General features: G+C 48.0%; 1 protein-coding gene across 1 annotated transcript in view; it reads left to right on the top strand.

The window, feature by feature from the left end:
• CASC5 (cancer susceptibility candidate 5) overlaps positions 1-10,452 on the top strand; it is a gene marked incomplete at its 3' end in the record, with an annotated part of 19,044 nt that extends 8,592 nt beyond the window's left edge. The window contains exons 9-25 of the mRNA XM_010137392.1: positions 1,031-1,518; positions 2,347-2,416; positions 3,278-3,345; positions 3,470-3,568; positions 4,348-4,463; positions 4,650-4,740; positions 6,032-6,148; positions 6,553-6,640; positions 6,989-7,081; positions 7,492-7,531; positions 7,654-7,755; positions 8,211-8,311; positions 8,605-8,673; positions 8,822-8,931; positions 9,476-9,594; positions 10,154-10,276; positions 10,389-10,452. Of these exons, the coding sequence (XP_010135694.1) occupies positions 1,031-1,518; positions 2,347-2,416; positions 3,278-3,345; positions 3,470-3,568; positions 4,348-4,463; positions 4,650-4,740; positions 6,032-6,148; positions 6,553-6,640; positions 6,989-7,081; positions 7,492-7,531; positions 7,654-7,755; positions 8,211-8,311; positions 8,605-8,673; positions 8,822-8,931; positions 9,476-9,594; positions 10,154-10,276; positions 10,389-10,452 (1,958 nt within the window). The remainder of the gene's footprint in view (positions 1-1,030; positions 1,519-2,346; positions 2,417-3,277; positions 3,346-3,469; positions 3,569-4,347; positions 4,464-4,649; positions 4,741-6,031; positions 6,149-6,552; positions 6,641-6,988; positions 7,082-7,491; positions 7,532-7,653; positions 7,756-8,210; positions 8,312-8,604; positions 8,674-8,821; positions 8,932-9,475; positions 9,595-10,153; positions 10,277-10,388) is intronic.
• Between the last annotated feature and the right edge of the window lie 1,292 nt (positions 10,453-11,744).

The following is an 11,744-nucleotide window of genomic DNA, read 5'->3' as shown; positions in this document are numbered from 1 at the left end:
CTTCCTGCAGTCCCTGCTGATAAAACCATCATGTTTGCCCATGACCAGGATGATATGGAAGTAACTGCATCCCATACTATCGCTGTTAATGACAACATTAATGGATCCAAGAACCAGGAAGTGTCACATAAAAGCACTCAGCAACCAGCCTCGCCCTGTGCGTTGTCTTGCCAAGATGAAATAGGTTCCTCACGTACAGGAGACCCAAGTGGTGAATATCCTACAAGCTCTAAGGGTCAGCCCAGTGTTCCATCCTCTGCCTCAGCAGTTCCTGGTGAGGAAGGAGCTGTCAAAGTCCCCAGTGGCACAACAGCAAGTTCCATTTATTCTGTCTCACTTCCAGAAGAGATTGTGGGCGTACAGACACCACAGGATCTTGTCCTGCCCACAGATAATTCTGTCCCTGTAAGCAGTGAGCAGGAAAACCTGAAATCAAAGAGTGTATCTTCCCAACTTCCACGTGACGGGCCAGTGCATCGCAGTGAAGAAAGCAGCAATTTGGTATCCCGTGTTTCACCTCCCATCCAGCCGCTGGATTCTGTGGCGGGTTCTCCAGATACACATAGTGCTCAGAGAAACCAGGTACCAAAAGGTGATTTGTCTCAACACGAAGATTTAGCCACGGGTTTAGGCTTGGCTGGAGCGAGCCTTGTTCCCATTTCCAGGAATGAGTCAAAGGAAAGTGAAGGGCTGTCTGCCGAAGGGGAGACACCTCCGAAAGACGTTCAAATCAACTCTGAACAAACTGAGCAACTTACAGTCAGTGACAGTCCACGAGATCAAACAGATCCCACACTTGCACCTGAATTATCAGGTATTCTCAATGTTTGTTCAAAGCTGAAAAATATTAGAAGGAAATCTGCAGTTCCCACTGTTTCCGAGACAGTGTTTGCTGACCAGTTGCCCAAATCATCTGCTCAGCTAGAGGATACCTTGAGGTTAGGAAAAAATACTGTAAATGAACCAAGTAATTTATTTTATACCAAAGAGCAGGAGAACATGTGTCCTGAGCCTGGAGCTGCTCCCATAGCTGCAGATGTCGGAACGGCACTTAAGGATAAATATCAAGGAATAAAGGTCCCTCTAGGTATCTTCCCGCCGAAGTTACCCAACAGAAGAAATCCTTCTGTTTCTAGCGTGCAGGATGTAAACACCATATCTACGGGCAAAGGAGAAACACTGGTTTCAGAAGTAAGTGTAAACACTAGAGGAACCCTAGGTAGCAACAAGACTGGTAGGCAGAACTTCAGCCCCTCTCGGTTCATAGTGGAAGAATTTCTTCCTGTCTGCCTGGAAGAGATGGACTCGAATGAATCTGTAAGCTCCGAACTCGTGGAAAATGCTTGTAGTGAGGTAAGCAAAAACCAAATCTCCCACGATGAAAAGAATCAGTTTGAAGAGACAGGAACTTGCAACCACACAAAAAGAGCTTTGGAACAAGATGAGGAGGATCTTCAAAGTCCAAAGAAGGTCAAGTGGGATGAAGATGTGGGCGGCGAGGCCCCCCAGGACTTGCAGGTGAGCCCAGTCCCTCGCCACAGGGGTGCAGGGACCTACTCAGCACTGCTGGGTGCACTTGGGGTGTCAGCAGAGCCCCTGGAAGGTGTTCTCGTTTCTCTGAACACCAACGTGCTGTCATCCCCTGAATTCTTCACTGTTTTGACAAAATAGACTCAGGTTGGTGTGTGCAGCTTTCCTGAACCAGGCACAACCATCCAAATAAGGGAAATGCTGAATTTAAATCCTTTTCTCCATAGTACCCTTTTAATCCTCCCTCAGCTGAATACTCTTCACCCTCGGAGCTGAACGATTTGCTTGTTGTTGCTTAGGCACAATAGTAGTGTAAGGTCTAAAGCAATTATTTAAATCCAGACATGGGGGTTGAGTTCAAATTAGCTTTTTTATAGACAGCACAGACTGCAGCTGAACCAAGAAAATCTGCAAATATGGAACATTCATCTGACCTTAGAAATAAGTTTGTAATTGTCAGTAGAAACCTTCTAGTTCCCAAAGCTGGAAGAGTGCTGTGGCAGCTCCCGCTCTGTGGAAGGGAGGGATGACAGGGTTTGCAGCTTCACTTCCCGTGTGTGATCGTCAGAAATGGCTTTACCAGCCGTCCTCTGGGTTGTCACGCTGATGAGATACACATGGTGCTGGTACCAGAAACAAAACAGCTCTGCATGTCCAAACCAGCTACAATAAACTACTGATCAACTGACATTGTTTTATATAACTCTTCTAATTTTTTTTTTAATTTCCTAATATTAGGTTACACCTCTTGGTGCTGTGTCTCAAAGCAAAGTAGCAGTTCATGAAGGCGAACATCCTCCGAATCTGTCATCTAAGAGCCCCGACTGCACTCACGCCAGCAGCAGCAGCTCTCTGGATTCCGTGAAGGCCGACACAGAATTAACGAGTAAGGCTTCTGCGGTGAAACGCTGTCGGACCTTAAGGGAGAGCCCCTCCTGTAGCGTAGATTAACGTAGGAAAGGCCTCGAATGCCTGCGCCACCCCTTCCCACCCAGGCTGGAGCCCAGGGAGAACCGACCTGGGAAGAAGGAGCGGAACTGAAGGGCAGCTTTGTTTTCGAGGGCAGGTTGGGCTGATGGGGCAGTTTAGGTCCCTTCGCAAAGCCCCGCCTTAACCTCTGCTGGCCCAAGGGCTGGTTCTGTGTGGAATGAGTCGGCACGTCTCAGCACTGTGCTCCAGAAAAGGCTCCTCGGAGTGCACTGCAAACACAGGCTCTGTGCAGGTTCACGTTTAATTAGCTCTTGCTAATTAAATGATATCTAACTACAAGGCCATTCAGTTGGTAAGCGATATCTTGCCGCTCTTCACAAAACCAATTCCCATTTTGGCCTCTGGCGCTGTGAAAGCAAATGCCTTGTGCAGCAGGAGCTAGGCTCTTCCCTTTGGGCCGAAACCAGCCCTTGCTGGCTCCGAAGTCGAATGCCATGTTTCCACTGGAAAGCTTGGAGGTCTCTGTGTCCACAGGACCCTCTGTGAGCTGCCGGGGTCTCTCTCTCGGTTTTATTACTTCTGAGTGTGTGACATCCAGCTTTCCTCCCTCAGCAAAGCGAGCTCTGTCGCTTCAGTACCATTCTGACGTTCCATTCTTAATCTAGGCTTCCTCATTTGTCCCAAGTCCTTGTTTCCTCAGTTACTTCATTCAGCACTGAAAATCCTACATTAAATTGCCTTTCTTCTAGAACTCATGAGCTTCTTGCCACAAGAATGTTATTAACCCAAACAATATCCCCTCTTTTAATTTTGCCAGTTCAGCGGAGCAGTCAGATGGAGTCTCAGCTCTTCACAGACAGCTTCTGTGAAGAGACCTTGCGGCAGGTATGTAAAGAGCTGAAGGGCACTAACTTCTCCTCCAGACAGGAGCAATACCTGTGTGCGTACGTGCAAGTGAGCATTCTTGCTTGGGATGCCCTTACCTGTATGTCTTTCCTCACCTTCACAGAAATTTCAGAGCGGTGTTATCACTGTTGGGGAATTTTTTACACTTCTCCAAGTCCATGTTCCCATCCAGAAGCCCCGGCACAGCCATATCGCAGCCAGCGTGAGTATCTGTCCCTTGGTATGTGGAAAATAACTGGCCTTACATTACTTTCCTTTGTCTTTTTATAATTTTTATCAACTAACTGCTCTGTGTTAAGGGCCTTTAAATGAGGGAAGCCAGAAGCCAGTCCCGCCTGACCAGCGTGTTAGATGCTGTGTGCTTCCTCCTCTCTCTGCTCGTTCACCTCTGATAGGTCTGATGCTTTTTTTCCTCTCGGTGCTGGAAAACAGAACTGATTTCAGTCTCTTCACGACATACTGTATAGTCAGGATTATCTGTTCTTGGATAAACATGCTTATTCTTGCTTTTTAAACTTCTTTTAAGGATGCTAACTTTGAAAGTAAGAATTAGAAGCTCAGTCTGTTTCCCTTCATTTTGTAACTGTGTCCATCAGCCACCCAAAACAGAGTCCTGAAGTGCTGCTCTGCCTCCTGCTACCTGTTCCTCTCTTCACAAGTGCTTCACCGTGGCATTACTACTCTGGATTTCTTCCCCTTCAGTCTGTTCTGCCTGAGCCAGTGTCCCTGTCCCCACTCTGACAGGGTGATCTCTCATAAACAACCTCTGCCCCAAAAGCCCTGGAAGCTGTCTCTGAAGGGACGGATTAACGTCCGCTATTGTGTGCTTCAGTGTATCGGCAGCTTTTTTCTCTCTGCAAAAATAAAGACTCTGGAACTTTAGCTGGTTTCTGTATGTGAACTGATTGGAAGTTACTACTTCTGGAAGAATATGTACCTTTTTTTCTTCTTCTTCACAGCTTTTCCTCTGTTTCTCCCCAGGATGCAGTCGGTGCCCCAGCCACTCCTGAAGAGCTTATGTACAGCCAGTACGTTTATCGCCCCAAGCTGCGCATTTATGAAGCAGACTGCCAGGCCCTTTCTCAGAAGATAGACGAGTACGTGGGTTTTCAGTCACAGCAGACAGGAGTAATTTTACCTTTTCAGCACCCGCTGCACGCTAAGCAGCACTTCCATCTTTTAGTTAGAAAAGGGGGGTGAATGGTATAAATCCCAGCGCGCTGCTTTAGGTGCTCGCTGCCGATGCACAAGGCTTCCTTAGAAGGTTTTTTGCCACATTTCAGGTTAAAACCGTATGCGAACATCCAGGATCAGCTGCTAGTGAATGTGAACAGGAGTCTGTGGGAAGTGATGAGAACCTGCTCTGATGAAGAGGTAATGCTGCCTGTTGTTTCTTACGTAATGAAGAAGCGAGGTTAATCTCTGTAATCAAATCGAATGGTCAGAGTTAACAGTTGACAGGTAGGTGATACAAGGCAAAGCGTTGTCTGAAGGGAAAACTGCTTGGAGGACCTCCAGTGCATGCAGGGATATGCACCCTCTGAAATGATTACAGCAAATATGTTGCTACAAAACAGAAAAACTTGGAAAAATTCAAGTTGATAACTCAGGTCAATTGATGGCAGAAAACAAACTCTAGCGGGTCTTAAGCAAAGAGTGCAATTCTGGAAGGAAAAAATGAACTGGTTTTACAGTAGAGACTCCGTTGCTTCGTCAGAGAAGAATTGGAGCAGAATTGTCCAGTTAAATGCTTGTTTCTCTCACAAAGATGTGTGATCTTGCAAGATGTGTAGTGAACAGGAAACGTGGCATTACACAAAACAAAATTGCCTACAGGATTTGGAGTGCAACAGTGGTGTCATGTGCTGAAACAACGGGTGAGGCCAGAGGGTAGTTAAAGGAGAAATCTAACAGTAATGGGCACAAAAAAGCACATCAAAGACGTCTGCACGTAAAACCCAGGAGCATGATGGCAGTATCCCAGACAGAAAAGAGATTCTGTGGTTCTAATGCCAAGGGTGAAGATCTGCGCAATGAAACCGTAGAGGCAAGGTGGATAACAGTGTTTTCTGCAGTTCGTCGTTAGACTGATACAGGTCATCGCTGAGTCTCTCACTAATGAGATTCAGGAAGAATTATACTTGCAGACAATGATGGCCCCTAGGAAACAGCTCTGCAGCTGACAGAGCAAACTGCCAACGGCGTGAGCTGCATCCACGTTCTGTTAAAATGGGTTTTAAGTTTATTCCTTGTGGTTTGGGTTCTGCCAGACCTCGGTGAGCGTTTCAGTCAGGCACCTTAACCATAGTGGGGTGAGTGTCACAAACAGCCAGGGTGAGAGATGTCTCCTGTACATAGCGAAGCTGCTCTGGGTTTTTGTAGAAGCATCTCCTTAATTATTTGTGCAGCTCCCTGTCAGAGTAAGGATCTTGCTGGATCTTTGCAAAGGAAATCCGCTCCTTTAGTAGGTGACTGTACCTGAATTAACAGGGGTTGTCCAGTCTTAAATGTGATTGCAGTTGCAAGTGTTCTGTAATATTGCGACTAGAGAAACGGGCTGGTGGGAGGAGCAGAGAAGGGAGGAAGAGTCTAAAGGGTTGATTGAAGAATGTTTTGCTGCACGGTCCCATTTACTTTCTCTTCTCTGTGTGTTCCTTCACTGCAGCTGAAGAGCTTTGGAGCAGAACTGAACAAAATGAAATCCTATTTCACCAAGGAGAGTAAAATCTTGGCTCACAACGAGAAAGCGACGTTGTACAGCAAATTGCTGCAGAGCGCACAGGTACCGTGCCTCGGGCCTGCAGGGGCGTAGCTCTAGAACAAAAGTGTTTCGGCTGTCTTTGACGTTCAGGTGCAGGGGCCAAATTACTGTCTGTAAGTCTGCATTCTCTTGAGTTTCCTTCTTCTTGAACATACCTCCCTTCTCTTTTTATGCCGATGGAAAGCACACCGGGACAGTGACCTTCTTGCCCTGACACTGTAGGAACCTCCTACCTAAGGGTTTTGGCAGTTAAAGTAACGGAGTGGAAAAGAGGAGGGTTGAAGGCAATGCCATGGGAAATGAGCTCTGCACTGCAGCGATTGGGACCCAAGCAGGAATTGCAGAAGTTACCACTTGGTGGTCCCAGAAGACAATTCAGCTTGTTAACAAACATCATTGATTTGAGTACGACTTTCCCCTCTTAGGAAGAACGGGGAAAGCTCCAGTCAAGAATAGAAAAGGTGGATGAGCTGCTCAAGGAGGCTGAGAGTTGTCTCTCTGCTCTGGAAGCAGGTACGTGTTTACAACCAATGACCAGCAGGCTGATTTCTTTATTTTTCTGCAGAGCTCCTGTTTAAACGGTCAGTTCAAGATTCTGTGTTTGGTGGTTGCTTGGAATTTTACAATTCTTCTGCTCCTTGTTAGGCCTAAACACCCCCATTTGTGTCTGGAAGTTTGTCTGGTGGGAACCGCTTCCACATCCTACGGAGTAGGAGACTATCCGTGCTGAAATAGAGCTGCAGCCTCTGAGCACACTTAGTTAGCTTTGAAATACGAAGATTTGTAGAACCCACAGACAAAGAAATGGAATCTACATATTGATCCTGGGTTGTGCAGAGACCTGATCCTTCTTTCCCATAGGTTCTGACTGGGAAGGGCAGGAAGCAGACCACTGGGAAGGGCAGGAAGCAGACCACAGCGATGGAGCGGCACAGGGGAAGAGCCTAGAGGCAGGTATGGCACCAGCTGAACAGCGCTTCTTGGTTTGTGTTTCAAGTTCTGGAGAGGGTGACACTCAAGCCCCACACTGGTGTATTCTCTCTGATACGGGCACAAACGTTGCTGTGGGCTTTTCCACGCTGGAGAGAGCTCATGACATAGACGATAAGTACAAAAAGGACTGGTTTGCCCCTGGAAAAATGGGGTTTAGACCTTGGTACAGCGTCACTGGCAGTGTGTGCTGGCTACCGTGTCCAGCGCTTTAACCTGTCAGTAATCACTGGCCTTTGTTGACGGTGTGTCTGGATGCAGGGAGGAGTGACAGCCATCAAGTTGAGATCTCACGTTAAGAACAGTGACTGCAGAGCAGGTTCGGGCTGCCTTTGCTGCTCTTCTCTCTCACAGCTTGTTTCCCTTTCTCTTAGAACTGGAAAGGATCGAAGCCCAAGAAGAGGAACTTCAAAGGTATGATGTCAAAGGGGATCTAAGGACCCTAAATAACAAGTGCACGTTCTGGTTTTAGGGGGCTGGTGATTTTTTAACTAGTGTGTTAACCACTGGTTAAACCAGCTGGTTTATCGTTGCAGGGAACTGGCAATGCTGGAGAGTGAGAATGAGCAAATGCTTGTTCAGATGAACCACCTAAGGGAAAAGGAGAAAAGCCTTCAGGAACTCCTGGAGAGATGCGAGTAAGGAGAAGACCTTCAGGTTTCACTTTTGTCAGCTAGTTCTGGGGCCTCACATTCACGTACGAATGTTTTAGGGTTCAGTTTTCCCTATTACTTGCTTTGGGAAATCTTTGGAGGCCTGTCTCACAGGCCAGGATCACCAGTGAAGCCTCGGGGAGGTTCCGTGGGTGATGCACTGGTTTTCTGGTGACAGCTTTGTGGTGATACTCTACATTCGCTCTTCCTGTATCCAACTCTCCTCCAGTTCCAAAGTGGAGGTTCCTGTAAACTGGGCAGTGGTGGGTGGGTGTGCTCCAGCAGATCCTTACACTCTGTTCAAAGGGACAATTCCGTTGGTTTATTACATGGTAATGGCTGCAAGTGCACTGAATGCTCCAATCTTTGGCCTTCAGATCATTGTTTTGGTTGGCTGCTTGAAACTTCAGGTGGTGGTGGTTGTTTCCTCCCCTTTTCAGGGCCACTGAGTGGGAGATCACGGAGTGGAGCCAACAGCAGGCAGTCTTCAGTTTCCTGTACGATGCTGTTGAACTCACCGTTGTGTTTGGACCCCCAATAGGTAAGTGGCAGAAGTTGGTGAGTTTCAGTCACAGAATTGGTGGGTTTCAGGTTGATGCATCTGAAAGGTTAAAGAGTTACACAATAGAAACCCGAATTCTGTATTTGTGAAGATCTACTAAGAGGAAATGAAAGCTTTCTCCAGCAGGAGAGAGTCAGCTGGGAGAGGAAGCTTTTATCTGCGCTTGGTGTGAGAGTCGGGAAAACCTGTTGTGAACGGCTGGTTCTGAAGGGGAAGAGCTGTAACTCGAACTAGGCCTGGAAATAACCGTGTTTGGGACTTTTCCTTCCCAGACGGTGACGATTTCGGTGAAGATCCTGCCAGGAAGATAGTCAGCCTGAACTTTGAGTCTCTCTTGGACGGTAAGATATTTCAAGTAGCTTGAAGGCGGCTGCCCTGCTAACCTGTTCGAGGGAAGACATCTGTAATTTGGGGTTTATCCACTAAGGCATTATGACATGGCTTATTTTAAAGGATTTCTGGCAACGTGTTTTTCTTTTGTGTTTACAGAGGAAAAGGCTCCGCCCTCCTCCTGTTTAGTCCAAAGACTCATCTTCCAGTTTATTGAGAGTCAGGGATGCTGGCAGGAGAAGTGTCCCATGCTGTACTACTTGCCCCAGGTAACATCCCTGGAAAGCCCATGAGACTCTGGAACAAGAGAAGTTGTTCCTGTCACAGAGCAGGGGGCTGACACTGAGAACAAGAGCATCTTAACAAATGCAAATCAGTGAATCAAAATCTGCTTCGTGAACACGCTGAGGTGGAGGGGAAGTACCTGTCCCCGAGGGCAAGAGTCCTAGAAGCTGTGGTCTCCTCCTTGTGGGCTATGCTAACACCTGCCTCTCTCGGTGCTTTCTTAAAACCCGGTTTTTCCTGCTGGCGGGAGTTGAACTGAGCTGGATGTCATTCTGCCCCCTGCAGAGCAAAGGGCTCAGGTTGCTGAGCCAGACTTGCTGCTCCTGCACGTCTGTGCAGACACACACACAGCTGCAGGGAGAAACTGGGGGCAAAGACCAGGTATTTCTTACTGTCTTGTACAACTGCACTGGCAGGTCCAAATGGAGGGAGCAGTTACACTGCTGTTACTCGTATCTATGGATATACACACGTCTGGTGTACCCAGCCGCGGTGCCAACGCTGTTGCTGTTCTGATTGCCCACTCAGGTTCTTCACGACGTCTCTGTGGTGGTGAGTCATTGCAAGACCTTAGGAGAGGAGATTGAGTTTCTGGAGAGATGGGGTGGAAAATTTCACCTTCTGAAGACAGATATCAATGACACAAAGTGAGTAACTGCAGGTGGAGTTTACACCAGTCCGTCAGAGGGGCTCGGGGGAACGAAACACTGAAATATTTTCACCTTGGCTTGCTTGGAATTGAGATTTTATACCACTGTTTTTAACAACCTGATTTATTTTAGTACAATTGCACTACAATATCCAGGTGCATGGAAATGAAGCTGTGCTTGGATTCAGCCACTTCTTACCACCGCACAACCTCTCCTTCCTTGCTGCTTTCCTGTCTGACTTGACTCTTGCACTTAAACCTTCAGGCTGGAGTGTAGCAAAGCAAAGGAAACAGAGCCTTGGTGGACTTGGAGCTTTGTGCATTACTTCTTTTAACCAAGAGAATCAAAGATGTTGGGGGTTGTACTCTCACTGTGAGAGCAGGGAGGCTCCTTTAACCTCCTTTACGGGTGGCCCCTGCTGCAGTTCTTGAGACGTTAGGGAGCTTGTCGCACCGATCAATGTTTTGTTTTCACTTTGGGAACCTGGTTCAAAGGCTTTAGAGTTCCCGGTACATCTGATATTTCGTATTGATCTTTGTGTGTGTTCCACATACAGAGTGAAGCTTTTGTTCTCCTCTTCCTTGGCGTTTGCAAAGTTTGAGCTGAGCCTGTCTCTGTCTGCCAACTACCCGGCTGCTTCCCTGCCTCTTACTGTCCAAAACCAGATTGGGAATATTGGGTGAGTTGAACCCAGAGAGCCACTGCGCTCCCTGTACCGAAGTTCCAAAGCCAGGGACGGGGGTTAAATGCTCCAAATCCGCTCAGACACGTGGTAATTTTCTCTTTCCCAGGGAGGAGGAGATTGCTGCCGTTCTCTCCAACGTACCAACTGGGCCCCACTACCTGCGAAGGATAGTCAGCTCGATCCATCACCATTTGCTCCGGGATCCCAGATGATTCACTGGATCCCTAGGCAGGACTGCACAAGTCAGATGATGTGCTTTGATTTTAGTCTTGCAGGAATTCCAGCGTCCCTCACCAGAATGGGAGGGCTGGTAGCGAGGCAGTTCCTTGGAGTTCTTCCCTGATAGCTGGTGGATAGGCAGGACTCTGGGTGTAGGCCACATGCTTTATAAGAGCCGAGGTCTCTGAAGAGAAGGGAGAATTTCTGATGTCTCTTTATAAATCCAACCTGCCTTTTACCGTCTCTCAGTCACCGGAGCCCGTGGCCTCTGGTATAGTCTTTCTGATACGGATGTTCTGACACAGCGTGTTTGTTTTGTTCTGGGTTGATGTACAGAGCTCTCATATGAACCAATGATGAGTCTCTTCTAAATTCCCCCAACTGGAATCCCCTTTCACCGTCCTTACTTCACTACGCGAAGTACTGCATCAGCTTTGATTGTTGAGTTTCCTGGAACCCCTCCCAAACTGCAGCAACTACAGTTCTGCTTCTGACAAACCAACCACCCATCATTAACCAGCAGCCAAAGTCAGAATCCCGCTTGTTGTGAAGACTTACGGTCCCTGAGCTTGACCATGGATGTGGTAATGATCAGCCTGGAGCTGTCAGCCTCCCTCGGCGGGGTCCTGTCCTGCTAGGAGGTTGTTCCGACATTCCGGACCGTTGCCCCATACAACCAGTCTCTCGGTTCTGGTACACGTTCCCCACCTGTAAAGCATCAGGATTGGAGTAAGGAGCCTGAGCTGCAGGGGCGCAGGCTCCAGGGGGGCTCTGGGCAGCGTGTCTGTGCCGTAGGCAGAGCCACGGGCAGGGGTCTGACCCCAGTGGAGCTCAGCGCCAGGTCTCAGCTCTCCCTCCTGGAGGCAGGTGCAAAGCTTGTATCTCTGTAAAATACGTTGAGCTTAAAATGTTCTTGGGTGTTGGAGTGTTTATACATTTCTGCGTTTTTAAAATGTTCCTTCTCTGGGGAAGGTGGAAGTCATTAAACAGTTGGATTACTGCTCTGCCCTCTCCCAGCTGGGGTGTTGGCTGCACTCTGTGAACTCCTGACTGATAATTTGCCCCCCACCCTCAAAATAACAGTGTGAGCTCTGCGGGGCACTCGAGGGCATTTTTCTGCCTGCCTGCGGCAGAGGAGTCACTGGTTTTAATTAGGGAAATAGCGCCAAGTCGCAAAAAGTGCTATTCCTCGGCTCCTTTTCGATGTCCTGAGGCCAATCTGTCGCCGTTCCTGGCAGCAGAG

This window comes from Buceros rhinoceros, unplaced genomic scaffold (assembly GCF_000710305.1).
Source record: "Buceros rhinoceros silvestris isolate BGI_N320 unplaced genomic scaffold, ASM71030v1 scaffold41175, whole genome shotgun sequence".
Taxonomy (NCBI): domain Eukaryota; kingdom Metazoa; phylum Chordata; class Aves; order Bucerotiformes; family Bucerotidae; genus Buceros; species Buceros rhinoceros.
The sequence above is the reverse complement of the archived record's forward strand: the minus strand, read 5'-3'. Positions and strand labels throughout refer to the sequence as shown.